An 18,812-nucleotide genomic window follows, 5' to 3' on the forward strand; every position below is an offset into this window, starting at 1 on the left:
ACATCTCAATATAAGGTTTTTTTGCACAAACTGTCTTGATCATCAAATGATTGTACATGACTCTGCTCATGATACAGTACATCCACTTACCAAATACATAAAAACATAGCTAGGAAATTTTGAGTAGAAATTTGGGCAACAGTCATTATTTAGAAATGTTGTAATGGTGTGGTTGATCAATCAGAATCAAGTATTTCAGAGAGGATGTAAACATAACTAAAACATTTGCATAGCATTAACATGTCACTAAATAATCCAGTATGTAAAGTGAGAGTTTGTTTTGTCACTGGTAGAATTGTGTAGACTATTGAATGTGTTGAGCTTTAGATTATAATTGAGCTGTTAATCCTCTCTGTAGTCAATGAATGTGTCACTATAGAGACAGTTTGTGAGGTTGTTTTTCTGTGTGATTGTGTTCAGGTCACTCGTAACATGATGAAGGCATCTCTGGCTCTTCCTCCGGGTGACATCTATAACCTGACAGTCACTGCCTGCACAGAGAGAAGCCGTAACACATCACTGCCTCACATCATGAAGCTGGGTTAGTACCACGCACACACACACACACACACACATTCTGGTTTCCATGTTTTGTGGGGACATTCCATAGACGTAATGCATTTTATACCATACAAACTGTATATTCTATTCCCCTTACCTGCCCCATTCCCTAACCCCAACCATCACAAAAACCTTTCTTGTACCTTAGATTTTCAATAAACATCATCTTGTTTGATTTATAAGCTTGTTTCCTCATGGGGACATCAAAATGTCCCCACAAGGTCACAAAAACACTGGTATTCCTATCTTTGTGGGGACAATTGGTCCCCACAACGTGATAATTACCAGGTACACACACACACACACACACACACAGTACCACACCCACCCATACTGAAAACACTGAATGTCATCTTGACAATGAAGTGATGATGTCATTGAGATTAATATAAGTGAAAATTAAGCAGATTTATTGTGAGGTTCTCTGTGAAGTGTAAAGTCTTACTTTATATCCTTTGAAATAAAAACAAAGTCTAAAAGTAAAACTAAGGTGCAGCCTTGCAGAACAACTGTGTCTGAGACAATATGATCTGATTCTTTAAATAACTTTCTGTTTAGATATATGATGTGGTTTCCTGTACAGAAGACAGTTTGAAACGTGACAGAATCACCCATTTCTTCTTCCTTATTATAGTTGTTTATAAGCTGGTCTAGAGGAACTTTATGTGCTGATGTGTTAGTGCTGTTGTGTCCTCTCTGAACAGATCCGGCCCCTCCAAAGTCTCTCTACGCCATTAACACCACAGATACGGCCGTCACACTGCTGTGGACTGAAGACGGTGTTGTTGATTTCTACCAGATCATCTGTAGACAACTGGGACTCAACAGAAAACAGAAAGTAAGAGTCTGACCTCAGTTCTTCTCAAACACGTAAAGGATGCACATTATTCCGCTTTTTTCACAGCCATTTACCTCATAAGGTAAGGAGCATTAAATATTGATTTGAAATATTTTATTTGCTCATTTTTAATGAATGCAGACCTTCCGTAAGAAAACAAAATTCAGTTTTAAGATAAGACAAGATGTTCAAATGTCATAAACACACTATTTAGTAATTAATAATTAAAAGAAATATTTATGTTTATTTTTGTGTAATATTAAACTGTACCTGTGAAAATGATTTGCAGCTGAAAAGAGCAAACCTTGGAATATGGTTACTGGCCAATCAGAATCATGCATTTGAGAGAGCCATGTAAAAATGAGCTATACACAATCACAGATGACATCACATGTGTCTATGAGTCTGATCTAGAGGAAACTTGTGAGTCTGACTGAGTCTGCTCTGTTTATTATAATGATCAGATATATGACTGATCAATTCATTCTCAATTCATTTATTGTTTTTGCATCTCAGCAGATCCTCTCACAGATCCTAGTACTTTATGACTTCACACATACTGCAAATTTTTGGCGGTGACAACCGCATTTAAATGCAGAAGTGAATCCCCTAAATGTTAAGGTAACCATAGCAATGTACTCGCTTGGTTATTATTCACTCCTTTGAGAAAAATAATATTATGCTGCTTCTCTTAGCACTGTATTGCAGTGTTGCCCGGTCCATGTTTTTTTTTTTTTTTTTGCTTTTATACCAGTTTGGTTTGGCACTTAACTGTTTATGACAGGGGTCTCCAACGTGGTACCCGCAGGCAAGTCTGTGAGGTGCCTGCCAAAGCACATTCTATTAAAAGTCTCAATTGTAATATTTATTTATTGCTATTTATATTAGTTTGGCTTGGTTTACTTATGTTAACATTTTAAACAATACTAAAACATATCAACATGTGAAATCAAATAAAATCAAAGTAAAACAAAAAAGTTTTGAGTAGACTTTATCAAAATCTAGCCCTCCAGTTTTATCCATTGTGGTAGCCCTTGCTCACAAAAAGCTTGGAGACCCCTGGTTTATAGCTTTGGCTCATGAAGTGATCCAAGTTTTTGCTGTTATTTAAGTGAGAAGGTGCTTGTCCCAATATTTTGATCTTTAAAGTTTCTCATTGGATTTTGAACATTGGCTGTTTGTTCAAAATCTGGCAACACTGGTAAGCAAGCACTCTTGCCTCTGTCATGTGCCACAGATTTTTCCCCTTTTAGGCATTTTTTCAGAGAAAGTGAAAGTGATATTGCTTGTCAAGTATGCAACACATACTTGAAATTTGTCCTCTGCATTAACCTTCTTGCAATTTTTAAACACACACACCCGGTGCAGTGGGCAGCTATCACTGCAGCGCCCAGAGAGCAATTAGGGTTAAGCAAGGCACCATAGTCACAACCTGCTGGCTGTGAGACTCGAACCAGCAACTCTTGGGTTACAAGCTTGACTCTTTAACCACTAGACTACACATTTAAAAACTTCATCAACAACTAGTTGTTCAGTTCAATTTTCAAGACACTACGCAGAGTTTCTGTAAATGTGGTTGTAACTACCTGCAGTTTTTGGGTGTTAATTCGGCAGTAGAATTCAGTCCCGTAAATGCCTGAATTGTGTGTGTATAGAACAGGATTAAGCATTAAAAGTGAAGTGACAACAGAATTTATATGCATTATGTACGAGGCCTTTTGCAATGATCTTTACAAGGATAACTGCTGCTTTTGTCATGACAACGCCTCAGTCTGTTCAAATGGCAACTCACATCATGGGTCTCTCTCTCTCTCTCTCTCTCTCTCTCTCTCTCACTCTCTCTCTATCTCTCTCTGTGTGTGTGTGTGTGTGTGTGTGTGTGTGTGTGGGTGTGTGTGTGTGTGTGTGTGTGTGTGTGTGTGTGTGCCGCAGGTCCGTGAGCCGCTGGTCACCGCTTCACATGTTTTGACAGTCTCTGGTCTTCAGCCGTCCACATCATATAACTGTTCTGTGATCAGTATGAGCTACAGCAGCTCCAGTGAACCCGTTCACATCAGCATCACCACCTCAGGTGATCATCACACTTCACTCTTCATCTGTGTCCTGCTGGTCACAAACATATGCACTGTGAACATGTTGTTTGTGTCACTAACTCTAACTAGACTAGCTAGACCAGGGGTGCCCAACCCTGCTCCTGGAGGGCTACCGTCCTGCAGACTTCAGTTCAAGCCCAGCTCCAACACACCTGTCTGTAAATATATAGCAACCCTGAACACCTTGATTAGCTGCTTCAGCTGGGTTTGATTGGGGTTGGAGCTAAAATCTACAGGACGGTAGCCCTCCAGGAACAGGGTTGGGAACCCCTGAGCTAGACTGTTGTTCCACCATGAATAAAATTCACACTGATTCTCTTTGTGTGTGTGTGTAGTACGTGAAATGAACCCGAGTGTTGCCGCTATCTCAGCTCTGGCGGTTCTCAGTGTTTTGTTGATCAGTCTGCTGGTTCTCTTTCTGTTGGTGTTACGGAAGAAACACATGGAACTGAACCGGTGAGGAATCTCTTTTTATCTTTTTATCTTCATCTTACTATCAATTGTGTTTTGTTTCTGCTCAGCATCACAATAAAGTGCCTATGTTTGCGGCTTTAGGGAATGTGCAGCTGAAACCTTTGTCAATTTCGCATCTTTTGAGCGGGACGGAAAACTTCCATATAACTGGTACATCATTCTGATCTTATTGATGTCTATCGTACAGAGCTGAGAAATGAAATCACACACCCACACACAGACACACGTCACTGTTAGTACTGATGATAAAGATTCCTGTCTGATTGTCTGTTTTACGCACACTCACATAATGCTTAATATAAGAGCTGAAAGACGGTCAGTGTACATATAACATTTCAACAAGTTAAAATGAAACCTGCTGAGATATTGAGTAATTGTTTGATAGTTCATGTATATTTATATTAGAAGTGTCAGTTGGTTTGTCTAAAGCAGTGGTTTTCACCAGGGTGCCCATACTGAGTGTGTGAGTTGCCCGCCAAAGCACATTTTATTAAAAGCCTCAATTTTAATATTTATTTATTACATATTTTTTACATTAGCTTGGCTTCTTTTATGTATGTTAACCTTTTATTAAACAATGATAAAACATATCAACAAGTAAAATACAATAAAATAAACAAGTAAAAGTTTTGAGTAGACTATATAAAAAGTAGCCCTCCAGATACTTTTATCCATTGTTGTAGCCCTTGCTCACACAAAGGTTGGAGACCCCTGGTCTGAAGTATATGTCTGACAACTAGGGGTGTAACGGATCCCACGGTTCAGCTGGCATGCGATTCGCGGATTAATATGCAAACTTAAATAGGAAAGTTTATCATTTGCACGTGTATTAATGGCTTGCAAATGTTAAAACTCCATTCAGTTGATCTCCGGGTCGGGCGCTAGCACTTTTAGCATAGCTTAGCGCAATCCATTGAATCTGATTAGACCATAAGCATTGCGCTAAACATAACCAAAGAGTTTGGATATTTTTCCTATTTAAAACTTGACTCTTCTGTAGTTACATTGTGTACTAAGACCGACGGAAAACTAAAAGTTGTGATTTTCTAGGCAGCCATGGCTAGGAACTATACACTCATTCTAGCGTAATAATCAAGGACTTTGCTGATGTAACATGGCTGCAGCAGGTGTAGTGATATTACACACTCCCGAAAAAAGTCCCCTGCTATTGAAAGTAACCAAGGGATTGTGCTAAGCTATGCTAAAAGTGGTAGCGCCAGACTCGGAGATCAGGTGAATGGATTCCAAAACGGGAGAATCAAATGTTTAACTCTAGGGGAGCTGGAAAATGAGCATATTTTCAAAAAATGTGGAATGTCCCTTTAAATAACAACATAAGGTTTTTATGTGGAGTGACTGTTTATGCTGTATCTCCTTCCCAAACCTCCATCTGTGTGTGTATGCGCGCGTTTAACTGCACTCAAAAGTGCATACACGGAGAGACGCGTTTCAAAAAGCAAGCAAACATAAAATCTTTTTGTACCGTTCTTGATAGGACAAATAGAAACAAAATGATCTCGAAATACCACAGTATTCTTTATCTAATAAAAACATTTGGATATGTCTTAAGTGTATGTATAGAATAGAGGCAGAAACCAAGTCCATGCTTATCTTAAAGAGACAGTTACCTCAATTAACCTCCTTAAGACTGTGTCATTAATGTTAATCAAACAACTCAAGACAAAGAGAAAATCACTTCTGTAGCTCTAAAAATAATAATTATATTTAATTTATACAATAAAGACAGTGTTTTTATTGATTTGATTCAATTTCTGTACCTAACGACAATTTTAGACCTTACTTAATGTGCAACTTTGTTCTTATTATAAATGTTTGTGGTTTCTTTATTTGTTCTTATTCGATTCTTCCCACCCATTTTTTGATGATTCGAAAAATTATCCGATCCGTGTATCAAAAACACAAAACTGTAATGTGATCCCAACTGTGAGTTTTGTGATCCGGTACGCCCCTACTGACAACAGATCAGTTAGCTGGACTTTAAAATAGTTAAACATGTTTATATATCATTCAAACATAATATGCAGATAAATTATTATAAAATAAAAGTGATTAAAAACTTTTATTTTATAATAATTTAATCATTTATGATGTTTTAATCATTTAAAACATCATCAGCTGCATTAGACATCAAATGTTACATAGATAACACAGCAAAATGTTCACTACAGTCAGTGATGATGATGTTTGTTGCTAAAATGATTTGTGCAGTAAATTCAGCAGCAGTCACTCTATGCAGCTGAACGCAGACCTGTGATGTCGTGTCTTCACTGAATGTTTGCTTTAGTCATGCAGTTTAGGATCATTGATTATATAGAAAACGTGTGCGTGCGGCCGGCCGTCCGTGTGCTGTGGTTCTCACGTTCTGATATTTACTGCATGAGCATTGAATTAACCTGTAATATATCTGATTCATCTGTGTGTATTTGTGTGACTAATGCAGCATCACGTGTGTCCACTTCTGCTCCGGTCTCTTCATGTTTTGCTTTTGTTTCTGTCCAATGGGCTTCAGGCGCAGGAGTCTGTTTGCGTTCCTCACGCTTCTCCCATCCTGCCTCTGGACTGACTATCTTTTGGCCTTTTATATTAATCCGTGGTAAGTAGCCGCGCATGCACTGCTTCTTCTGCTTGGCTCTTTGTTTTTCTCTTGCTGTGTTGTGTATTGTGGATGAACAGATATCATAACAGAACCCAGTAATGAATGTACAGTAGATGTGTTCCTCAAACGCTTCATCTCTGGCTTTTGTGTTAACACGCAGCTCGATGTGTCCAGCAGCTCGACTCTAACAGTCACACTTTGTTCTGCATGTCAGTTTCACAAACAGATGCTCGGTTCGAGATGTTTAGTGTTAAGACTGCATTTACATTCAAAGTGTCCTGCACGTTTCCTCTCTGTGTGTCTGACTGAATGCAGATCATCATATCAGATTGAGAAAGTTTGCTTGGTTTTGCTTTATGAATCGCAGAGGTGTAAAGTACTCAAGTAATTAGAAACATTTTTCAAGTATCTGTACGTGTTTTTCTTTGATTTCACTACATTTCATATTTAATTTAATTAAAAATCTAGTATTTAATTACTTTTACTTAAGTATTAATACAGTATAATAAAATACTACATTTTTAATGTACTTAAGAATTAAAAGTAAAAACCAACTTGTATTTATAAAATGTACACTGCAAAAAATAAATTCTTACTTAGTATGTTTGTCTTGTTTACAGTACAAATATCCATTAAGATGCAATTTCTTGATGAGCAAAATGACTTAAAAAAATAAGTCTAGTTTTTAAACAAAAAAAAACATAACATTTAAATTAATTTGTGCTTATCAATGGAATCAATGGAGTAATAAAAAAGTCAACTTTTTTCTTAAACACTTAATACAAGAAAAAAAATTCTTACAACCTTTTGCAGATTTTTTTTGCTTGTTTAAAGCACAAATTTACTTAAATTGTACATGTTTTGTCTTAAAACAAGACAAAAATACCACGCCAGAAAGTCATTTTTTGCAGTGTATGCATTATGATTTGTTAAGTAAAAGTTTGTCAAAGAAATAATGTAGTGATATTTAAATAGTGAGTAAATACTTCACTACTTTACACGTCTGATCAATTGTTCAAGCACTTTGAAGGAATGTTTGGGCTCTGTGTTTAGAGATTCCTGTCAAACATCACATTTACAGTCATTTCATTAAAGGTGAACTTCACCTTAGTAAACATAAAATTAAGTTTTAAAAGTATATCGGCAAGATAACTTATGTAAAACAAGTTACTTTCAGTCCATCCTGTCACATACACCAGTAAATAAATGCAAGATGTGTGACTTAAGGCTGAAAAGCAGTTTACATTGTGCATTACAGCAAATAACAAAAAATTTCTGTACTGAAGAATCAATGAGCTGTACATGTACAGAATAAAGGATTTACTGTAATAATTGATGAGGTTTTGAAACAATTCCTTGAAAAGTGAACAGCATGTTTAAAGATTTGAGACTCAGAGATGTTTGACTTTGAGATTTTCGATGTCAATGTTTTTCAGTTGTGTAATAATTCTGCCTCTTTCATCACCTGTAGGAGTAAAACAGCACTTAAGAAGAGAAAACTAACCAGGTAAAAACATTATCACGTTCATCTGTACGTGTAATGGTTTGACTGTGTAGTTTTCGTTCATTATGTTAAAGATGTTTGTTGAGTATTTTTCTCTGTGTGTGTGTGTGTGTACAGTCCGGTTCAGCTCAGTGATTTTGAGACTTACATCAAAGATATGAGCAGAGATTCGGCGTACAAATTCTCTCTCCAGTTTGAGGTAAAACATTAGTTCTCATTGTCTAGTCATTGTGTTACTACTAAAGAAATCCCTTACAGTTTCTTTGTGTGTCAGAAACCAGATGTGTGTATGTTGTGTTTATTTGGTCTTTGTGTGTCAGGAATTGAAGAGTGTTGGTCTGGATTTGACTCATGAAGCTGCTGATATGCCCATCAACAGACCCAAAAACCGCTACACCAACATCCTGCCCTGTAAGTGTCTTTCCGCCCACCCTGTAGTTATAGAAATGCTCTGTTCATTAGCTGTCATATTTATTAGGAGTAGAGTTGCAAAATTTTCTGAAAACTTTCCATGGGGAAACTTTCCATTAACGGGAATTAATGGAAACAAACTGGGAATTTGAAAAAATTGAAGAGTTGCATATAACAGGAAACTTAAATGTAGTTAAAAAAGATCTTGCAGCATAAATTGGTTTAAAACAACAAAATTTAATGCAATTTCAGTTTCCTCGGCCACATGCACACAGCACACTGCTTACTGAAGGGCCATTGAGGCCACACCACTGCATGTACTTGCATTCTTGCATAACATGCACAGATCATATCTTAAAGCCAGTAAATCAGATCTAAATGTAAGCTAGCACAATTTCATTGAAAATTTATGAGGCTAGCTATCATGTAGCTAGCTGAAGATGTGATGCTCTTTCTTCTGCATTCTGCTAGCCAGTTTTCTGTTCATCATACAGAATTACTGTACCACCCAAAAGTTTACACATTACATTTTTAATATACATTTTTAACTCATTCCCCGCCAGACATTTTTTTTAAAAGTTGCCCGCCAGCATTTTTTGTGATTTTCACAGAAGTTTTACAAATTGACTTTTTTGAAAATTTTCTTGTTAAAATATAAAAAAAATACAAATATATGAAATGAAAGAACAGACTATCTGCTTTCAAACAAACAATAAACAAAGAAACAAAACCGAGAATTTTTTTTCCATCCCATTTATATTTTTTTCTCTACTTATAAACTCCTAAATATGGGTATTTTTCTTTAAGAATATTTTTTATTAGCAAAAAGCTGAAATAATTGCATTTTTGTGAAGGAATTTTGTTAGAGATCAGATTCAGAACGATTATCAAAACATACACAGAGTTTAAAATTAGTAAATAATGTTTTGGCTTCGTTTTTTTTCATAAATTGCATAAGTGTGCCGTCTAGTGGATAATCGTGGTAGTGCAGATTAACCTTAAAATTCATCAGGATCACTTTTTTATGCACATTTTTTTCTTCATTCTTCATTTTTTCATTTCTAAAGGATTATTGATCAAACAAATCCACTGCTTGATGACCATAAGTATGAGTATTTTTTGAAAAATTGTATTACCTTGCATTCATGTCTGCCTTTGACCAAACAAAATGTTTTTTAGGTTTGTATGTGATATAGTTTTTATATAAATTTCCAAATAATTACCGTTAAGTTTCCAATTTGGAAAATTTCCAAAATTCCCTAGATTGAGTTCCCATGAAAAGTTTCTGGAAATTTACAAGAAACTTTCCACCACTTTGGAACCCTAGTCAGGAGTGTGATGGAGACACTGGTGTGTACAGGTCATGTTGACTTCTTATCTGTTGAATGTTTGTTTCTGTACAGATGACTTCAGTCGGGTTAAACTGATCTCACTGCACAATGATGAAGGTTCAGATTACATCAATGCAAACTATATTCCTGTGAGTGAACCTCTTTACTTCAAATTTACAACAGATCTTCATGTAATTGTGCTCATCATCATCAGCTGTTTTTGTTGTCATCAGGGTTATAATTCTCCGACCGAGTACATTGCCACACAAGGACCGCTTCCTGACACCAGAAATGATTTCTGGAAGATGGTTTTACAGCAGAAGTCTCACATTATTGTTATGCTGACGCAGTGTAATGAGCGCAGAAGGGTGAGTTCCCATAGCAACCGCTTTCCCTTACCGTATGGGGCCATATACAGCATCTGCTGTGTTCTCCTGCTGACGTTAATGACCGTATGTCCAGGTGAAGTGTGACCATTACTGGCCATTCACAGAAGAGCCTGTGGCGTGCGGCGAGGTGACGGTCGAGATGATGTCAGAGACAGAGTCACCGGAGTGGACCATCAGAAATTTCAGACTGGGATATGTGAGGAGCACAAACACACAAACACCTGAGATGAATGTCAGTTTAGGGATGAACACAGGACTAGGGCTGTATGCTGTAATGCCGTATTACAGCGCTACTGACCAACCAACCGCATGGATTACAAACAACTTCGCTTTTCGTTAAATTCATGAAGCTATGCTTTCTTGTTTTACACATCATACATGTATAATAAAGGCCAAATAAATTCACAAGAGTTATAAGAGTAATTTGTTTTTCGTAAATTTTTCAAATTTTATACAAAATCACTGCAAGGGAAACTCCTTTACTGCAGCCCTACACAGGACATCTGTTGTCTCAAATCTGTTGTCTTGTACTGAATGTGATCTGCAGTATCTTAGATGGATCTTTGGTGTCGTTCTCCGCAGGCTGATGAAACTCAAGACGTTTTACACTTTAATTACACATCGTGGCCCGATCATGGCGTGCCCACGGTCAACGCCATCGAGAGCATATTGCAGTTTGTACAAATTGTCAGACAGCAGGTGAACAGGACTAAAGGACCGATCATAGTTCACTGCAGGTGAGATCAGACCTGTGACACTTTAAAAAATGACTTTCTTACTTAGTATTTTTGTCTTGTTTTAGTACAAATGTCTAAAAAATCTTAAATCAAGATGAATTTTCTTGATGAGCGAAATGACCTACGAAAATTAGTTTAGTTTTTAGGCAAAAATATAACATTTAAGTGAACAAGCAAAAAATTATTCTTGAATTAAATGTTTAAGAAAAAAGTTAAGATTTTACCCTATTGGCAGATTGTTTTGCTTGTTTTAAGCACACATTCATCTAAATGTTGATATTTGTACTTAAAGGAACAGTATGTAAGAAATTTATATAAATTAATCATAAAATTGCCCTGATATGTCACTAGACATTAAGAAATAATTTTCATTTCAAATACTTATATCACTGACAACAGTGGTCTGGCCAGAATATTGTCATTTAAAAAGTGGAGTTGCAGCCCTCAACTGATGTTTATGTTGACATTTTGTGTATTGGCCACCAGTTGTGTGATTGCAGTACCAGTTTTAGCCACAAGTTTTGTGATTGCAATAGCAGTTTTGGCCACAATCCTACATACTGTTCCTTTAAAACAAGACAAAAATACTAAGTTATAAAGTCATTTTTTTGCAGTGCCATTTGTGCTTGATGAGTGTTTGTGATGATGTCATCAGCTCATGAACATTAATGATGTATTCTTATTTGAAACCCTTGTATGGTTTGTGTAACACGTGTGATTTGTCTGTCAGTGCTGGAGTGGGTCGAACCGGCACATTCATCGCTCTGGATCGGCTCATGCAGCACATTCAAGAACATGAATATGTGGATATTTTGGGCTTGGTGTCTGAGATGCGCTCACACAGACTGTCTATGGTCCAGACTGAGGTACAGAACTCTGAATCCCACTGAGATCCCATCAGCAGAAACTTAAAATGACACCAGATGTTTGTGTCTTTGTGTGTGTGTGTGTAGGAGCAGTACGTGTTTATCCATCAGTGTGTCCTGCTTATGTGGAAGAAGAAGAAACATCAATCCCACACCAGTGATGTCATCTATGAGAACGTCAGCAAGTCTTAATGAAGTGAGAACCTCAGCACACTGTAGAAATGTGTGAAGAATAATGTGTTACAACTGACTTGTGAACATCAATAAAATCGTGTTTATTAGGGCTGTAACAACTAATCGGAAAAAATAATTAAAAACGAATTGTCAACAAAGTTTCGATTACCGTAGTTGGTCTGTGACATCGTACAGCCCAGACACTCGTCGTCTGCTTCATACAGCGTGAGCTGCGCACTTATAATTAAAGTAAACGCGAGCTATACATTTATCAGGCGCTTCTTCTCACCGTGTGACCTACTTGGTTAAAATTAAGGCAGAGTTGCCAGATCCTCTGCCTTTTGGCGGAGTATACAATTAAACTCAACTCAAGCTGTACATTTATCAGGCGCTTCTTCTCATCGTGTGACCTACTTGGTTAAAATTAAAGGGAAAGTTCGGCCAAAAATTAAATTAAACCCATGATTTACCCCAAAGCCATCCAAGATGAATATGTCAATTTTTCACACACATTTTCAGTTATTTTAGAAAATGTTTAAGATCTTTCAGTTAATCAAATGTAAAGTTACGAGGTCCACGTCCTTCAAGTCCAATAAATGTGCATCCATCCTTCACAAAATAAATCCAAACGGCTCCACGATGATAAACAAAGGTCTTCTAAGGGTAATCCGCGACATTTTGTTGTAGAAAATCCACATTTTAAACTTTATAAACGAAAATAACCAGCTTCCTGTAATGCCGCCATCTTAGTCGCGTCCGCATTCAAGATGAGAGCGTACGCAGCTTATGGAGGTTACTCTGCTGCTGCCCGCTCCGCATTTGTCATACGTCACTAAGAAAAGTGCGTACACTATGCTAATACTCTCTCCTGAATACAGAGGAGTTTAAGATGGCAGCGTTATCGGAAGCTAGTTATTTTCGTTTATAAAGTTTTAAATATGGATATTAATACAACAACACGCACGGATTGCCCTAAGCAGACCTTTAACCGTTTGGATTTCTTTGGGAAAGGATATATGCACATTTTTGGACTTGAAGGAGCTGGACCCTGTAACTTTACTGTTTAGCAGCTGGAAGACATTTTCTAAAATAACTTAAAATGTGTTAGTCTGAAAAATTATGGACATATGCATCTCGGACGGCCTCACCCCGAAGCCGTCCTAGATGCATATGTCTATAATTTTTCGGTGATTATCTTATGCAATTTATGAAAAAACTTAAGCCAAAACGTTATTTACTAATTTTAAACTCTATGCATGTTTTGATAATCGTTCTGAATCTGATCTCTAACAAAATTTCTTACAAAAATGCAATTATTTCAACTTTTTGCTAAAAAATATATTTTAAAGAAAAATACCCATATTTAGGAGTTTATTAGCAGAAAAAATATAGATAGGATGAAAAGTTAAAATTAAATCATGGGTTTAATATCAATTTCGGCCAAACTATCCCTTTAAGGCAGCGTTGCCAGGTCCTCTGCCTTTTGGCAGAGTATACAGTTGAGCTTCTTTTAAACCGTTTCTGCAGGTTGATGTTTTTTTTTGCTGGTTAGAGAGGATTTGGTTCATTAATTGTTGCTATTTGGGCTGGGAATAGTCATTGGGATGTTTTGGGATTATTTTAAATGACCATTGGGCTGGTTTTGTTACGCAGAACTGGCAACCCTGACAGGACAATGAATGCAAATGCAAATGCGTAAAAGAATGCTGGTTAATAAAGGTTTAATTTAGTCTTTTAATATAAGTGAGTTTGTATTTGTTTAATTATTGTTGGGTTTTCATAAAAATAGTAGTAAACCACAAACTTATCATCTGTTTTAAAGTATGGGGGAAATCAAGTTTTTTATTAATGTAACAACGCATGTATTTAATTTCGCTTTCATATTATAATGGTTTATTTCATTTGCTAATAATGAATAATGTTAACTCTCATCAAGGTCTAAAGTTGAAGATTAAAATTAGTTTGTTTATTTGTGGCTAAATTTCTTCACACATTGCACCACCATTTTTAATTTAAGGCTTAAAATATCAAAATCTAAAAGATTATATTAGTGCCTTATTTATTTAGCTATAATAAGTGAAAAATCTAATTTAGTAATATTTATGTTTTTATCCGATTAGTCAATTAATCAGAAAAAAGAATCGCCTGATTAATCGATTATGAAAAGATTCTGATCCTGAATAATGTCATTATATTCAACAGCTGTGTGTTGTTCTTTCAGGTCCTGCTGACGGTCTCTTCTCCTCAGTGTTCAGAGTTGAGAGACGTCAACACCAACAAACCAACAGTCGTACAGGAGAAGATCTCCCTCACGCACCGCCCTCAACACACACACACACACACACACACACAGCTTCTCATCCGCAGCTGCAGTCAAATGCCTTAAAGTCCTGCATCATTCTGCAGCGATCACGACTGCACGACCTGCAGTTTCATCCATATTTACTTTCATTTAGTTTCTGTGTCAATCTCAGGATCATCCCGCCACCCTGCTGGACACCCGGAGTAATGCAGGACAGAAGAGTTACGGCGTTACAGCGCTGTGAAGTACTGTATGTATCTGTCCATAGTAGTGTTAGTTTTCACACCTTCAGCTGAGGTCCTGCATCACGTTCATCTCCTGTCAGCAAATGTAAAGACATTCGGGACGTGATGATGTTCTTTAATATTCCAGCACTGCCATAAACACACACACAGTGTATGTGAAGAGTGTTTGATCTGTTTCCATGTATATGAACATAAGAAGGAAATGACAGAGATGCTTCAGCAGAACTTTGCAGCCGTATGGACGCGCAGGTGTGTGTGTGTTAAAGAGTACAGCGGAGTATTGATGAATTGTTTTGCACTGATCATATCTATTGCTGTAAACTGTGTTCTCCAGTAGCTGCGCTTCTGTGACTGTGAATTGTGTTTTTAAAGTCTGTGCGATCTTTATCAACTCAACACAGACCTGTAACATCTGAGACAGAGATGAGCTGCTTGTGTCAAACACAACACTAGTTGCGTTACCCTTCGACTTGCGCAAATTGAAATAGCGAATTGAACACGCACCCAATGGAAACACAGCGGTGTTAACTCCCAGGACAAAAGAGCTATGTTTGACTTTGTGTCCCGTCACAAGAACCGACAATGGCATTACATCAAAATACAGTCAGAGCGATTCGTGAGTCAAATGCTCTGTTTTCTTTCAAGACGCGTTTGCGGTATTTTGATGTCGGTTTGCACGGTGCCGACAATAGTTACGTTTAAGACGTAAAAAATCGGTTAATGAAAACGCCGTCATCCGTTTTTGTAGACATTTAGACAATTATGTTAAACTTGTATAAATCTTTAATGGAAACACAGCCACTGTTGATCTAGGTCATTAGTTTGTTTTTCTTGTACGGAGTTTCTAAATGTCGATAAGAAACTATTGCAAAATGACGGGGTTTCCATTTAGAGATGTTATGCAACTAAAGCGTTATTTTTCCGCTCGCGATGAATGATTCCAAATATTATCATTTACGTATATCACAGACGTGTTATCCAAGTATTAATATCAAGGAAAGCCTCATGTGATCATGAGACTTTTATGCACATGAGGTGACCTTTAAATGTGAAAATTTGCAGTATTGCAATATATTGCTTTCTCGAATCGCATAAAGCACTGCCTCATATGAGCGTAAAAACACTTGCCATAAATAGTTCTGCAAAATTGACGTGTTCTCAATTCGCAATTTAAATCAGTGCAATTTGAAAGGGGATGGAAACGCAGTTATTGATGGATGATTTAGGAATCAAATGAACATTTACACAGTTGAGATCCAGGCTGACGTTAAGCAGCTCATGTCTGTCCGAGTAAACACAGAGTCCAGCTGCTGTTGGTGTTGAATTTGAGCTCTGTGCGCATCGTAAAGCTCCACAGATGAATCTCACTCATTGCACATCGTCGTGTTTCTGCCAGTGTGGTGAGTTTGACCGTTGCATGCTGCAAAGTGAAAGAAATTACTTTAGTCTCATTGTTAGGTTTAGACTTAAGATCAGACGTTAAATCTGAATTTGTATTTGATCGGACTTGCCTGTTTATCAGACACATGAGTTTTCAAACACCTCAAGGTTACAGATGAATGAAAACTTTACCTAACAACTAGACTGCGTTTTATAATTCAACAATTAGGCACTGAACTTACTGTTACTGTAAATACTGTTGATTTTTACATGAAATGACAAAAGAGATACTGTATTGTGCTAAATGATCCGGGTACATGACTTAACTAGCTAGTAAACTAGAGAACTAGTTCATGTGGCAGAAGTCAGTGTGTGAATCTGCAATTTTCTCTGGAAATGAGAGAAACTTTCCTCTAGATTGAGATTTTGAGTTATTACAGGCACATTTAGTTTTTCATTTGACATTAGTGTTTGTCCAGGTCAGACTTGTCTGTCTTTTGATGTCATTCTTGTGTATCGTGTGACTTCAAGTAGCCGATCGATCCACTCTCACAGTTTCAATGTGTGTTTGTTTGAAACAAATAAAGTCAACATTTGAATACTTAAGAGCTGGAGAATGTGTTGTTTAATATTACTTAGGCCTATATCTAGTTCAAATCCGCAAAAAGACTAATATAAGAACATGCTTTCAACTGGAAGTCATTGATTTTAATGTTTTATCTACTTACTTTGACAGGTATTGTTTTGTTGCATATACATTAAATATTATTTCAGTGTATTTTAACTGAGAGCGGTTTCTTTATAAAGCTCTGATCTCCTCTGCATTTGTGCAGAGCAAATTTTTTAGTCTTTGACTGTGGAAGACTTTTAAAATGTAGGCACTGATAACGCATGCAGCTCTCGTGATTGGCTGAAGACAGGTGGCGTGTATCTGGCTCCCTACACGGACGGCTTTCTCCAGAGTTGCAACTATGGCAGCTGAGAAAGCCACTTATAACCCAACTAACAACTATCATCATGTTGACAACCCCGAAAAACAAGTGAAAACGTATCTCAAACCTGTTAAACACCATTTTCAGGAAAAATGTCGTTTAACCCAGGGTTCAAATCTGGGGTTTAAATCTCAGTGTCTAAAATATATTCACTTTTTAAGTTATAAAACAATGACAATTGACAAAAACAAATTAATTCCTGAAAGCTCCGGTGTTGCAGCTATAAAAGCGTTGCATTCTCTTACAGGTGTTGGTCATATAATTAGAATATTATCAAGAAGTTGATTTATTTCACTAATTCCATTCAAAAAGTGAAACTTGTATATTATATCTATTCATTACACGCAGACTGATATAAATTTGGAAATAAAAATCCCAAATTCAGTATCTCAGAAAATCTGAATATTATTTAAGACCAATACAAAGATAGGATTTTTAGAAATCTTGGCAAACTGAAAAGTATGAGCAGGTACAGCACTCAATACTTAGTTGGGGCTCCTTTTGCTTGAATTACTGCAGCAATGCGGTGTGGCAGTCGATCAGTCTGTAGTACTGCACAGTATGAGAGCCCATGTTGCGCTGATAGTGGCCTTCAGCTCTTCTGCATTGTTGGGTCTTGCATATCGCATCTTCCTTTTTACAATACCCCATAGATTATCTGTGGGGTTAAGGTCAGGGGAGTTTGCTGGCCAATAAAGAACAGGGATACCATGGTCCTTAAACCAGGTACTGGTATTGGCAGTGAAAATTTCATTGAAAATCTTTAAAGTTGGTCAGCAGGAGGAATCATGAAGCGCCCCACAACTTCCTACAATACAGATCCGCTGCATTGACCTTGGACCTCACAAACACAGTGGACCAACACGACGTGGCACCCCAAACCATCACTGATTGTGGAAACTTTACACTGGACCTCAAGCAACGTGGATAGTGTGCCTCTCCTTTCTTCCTCCAGACTCTGGGACCCTGATTTCCAAAGGAAATGCAAAATTCAGCAGCAGTCCAATCCTTTTTGAAGGCGAGACGTCTCTGACGCTGTCTGTTGTTCAAGAGTGGTTTGACACAAGGAACGCGACAGCTGAAACCCAGGTCTTGCATACGTCTGTGTGAAGTGGTTCTTCCAGCACTTACTCCAGCTGCAGTCCGCTCTTTTTGAATTGGGTTTTGTTTCACAATCTTCTCCAGGGTGTGGTATCTCTATAGCTTGTACACTTTTTCCTACCACATCTTTTCCTTCCCTTCGTCTTTCTATTAATGTGCTTGGACACTGAGCTTTGTAAACAGCCAGCCTCTTTTGCACCATTTGTGTCTTGCCCTCCATGTCCAAGGTGTCAATGGTCGTCTTTTGGACAACTGTCAAGGCAGCAGTCTTCCCAATAGAGACAGAGTGCAGTTATGCTAATTTGAAAACCACACCCACCGGGGGGACAATCCAACCGGCTGGATTGTTTTCCCCCGGTGGGCGTGGTTTTCAGGTTATGACGCGCTGCGCTCTGTGTCTATGATTGTGTAGCCTCCAGAACTATACTGAGAGACCATTAAAAGGCCTTTGCAGGTGCTTTTAGTTAATTAGCTGATTAAAGTGTGGCATACTTAATTACCCTGAGGTAAGTTATAATCATCAAAATTAAAAGAAATAAACATTTGAAATATATCAGTCTGTGTGTAATGAATGAATATAATATACAAGTTTCACTTTTTGAATGAAAGTAGTGAAATAAATCAACTTTTAGATGATATTCTTATTATATGACCAGCACCTGTATGGAGAATGCTGGCGTTCATATCTCAGTCTAAGTGTCTAAAATATATTCACATTATGTAAGGAATAATTGATGAGGGAAGATATGCTTCAGTTTCTTAAATTTGTAAGTTAATAACGAAGACAAAGCCATGTG

General features: G+C 37.3%; 1 protein-coding gene across 3 annotated transcripts in view; it reads left to right on the forward strand.

Moving 5' to 3' along the window:
• The window catches only part of ptpro (protein tyrosine phosphatase receptor type O), a 32,549-nt gene extending 16,021 nt beyond the window's left edge, over window positions 1-16,528 (forward strand). Inside the window, exons 12-27 of one of the 3 annotated variants that reach the window (XM_065273378.2) lie at window positions 421-541; window positions 1,266-1,399; window positions 3,332-3,470; window positions 3,828-3,948; window positions 4,048-4,116; window positions 6,497-6,580; window positions 8,055-8,090; window positions 8,205-8,286; window positions 8,408-8,498; window positions 9,902-9,978; window positions 10,063-10,197; window positions 10,292-10,414; window positions 10,801-10,955; window positions 11,686-11,821; window positions 11,909-12,017; window positions 14,217-16,528. In XM_065273378.2, the coding sequence (XP_065129450.1) occupies window positions 421-541; window positions 1,266-1,399; window positions 3,332-3,470; window positions 3,828-3,948; window positions 4,048-4,116; window positions 6,497-6,580; window positions 8,055-8,090; window positions 8,205-8,286; window positions 8,408-8,498; window positions 9,902-9,978; window positions 10,063-10,197; window positions 10,292-10,414; window positions 10,801-10,955; window positions 11,686-11,821; window positions 11,909-12,013 (1,608 nt within the window). In that variant the 3' untranslated portion in view covers window positions 12,014-12,017; window positions 14,217-16,528. Of the gene's footprint in view, window positions 1-420; window positions 542-1,265; window positions 1,482-3,331; window positions 3,471-3,827; window positions 3,949-4,047; window positions 4,117-6,496; window positions 6,581-8,054; window positions 8,091-8,204; window positions 8,287-8,407; window positions 8,499-9,901; window positions 9,979-10,062; window positions 10,198-10,291; window positions 10,415-10,800; window positions 10,956-11,685; window positions 11,822-11,908; window positions 12,018-14,216 lie in introns of those variants that run through there. The other 2 variants (XM_065273379.2, XM_065273381.2) reach the window with 2 other exon arrangements.
• Window positions 16,529-18,812: the final 2,284 nt, after the last annotated feature.

This window comes from Paramisgurnus dabryanus, chromosome 1, assembly GCF_030506205.2.
Source record: "Paramisgurnus dabryanus chromosome 1, PD_genome_1.1, whole genome shotgun sequence".
Lineage (NCBI taxonomy): Eukaryota > Metazoa > Chordata > Actinopteri > Cypriniformes > Cobitidae > Paramisgurnus > Paramisgurnus dabryanus.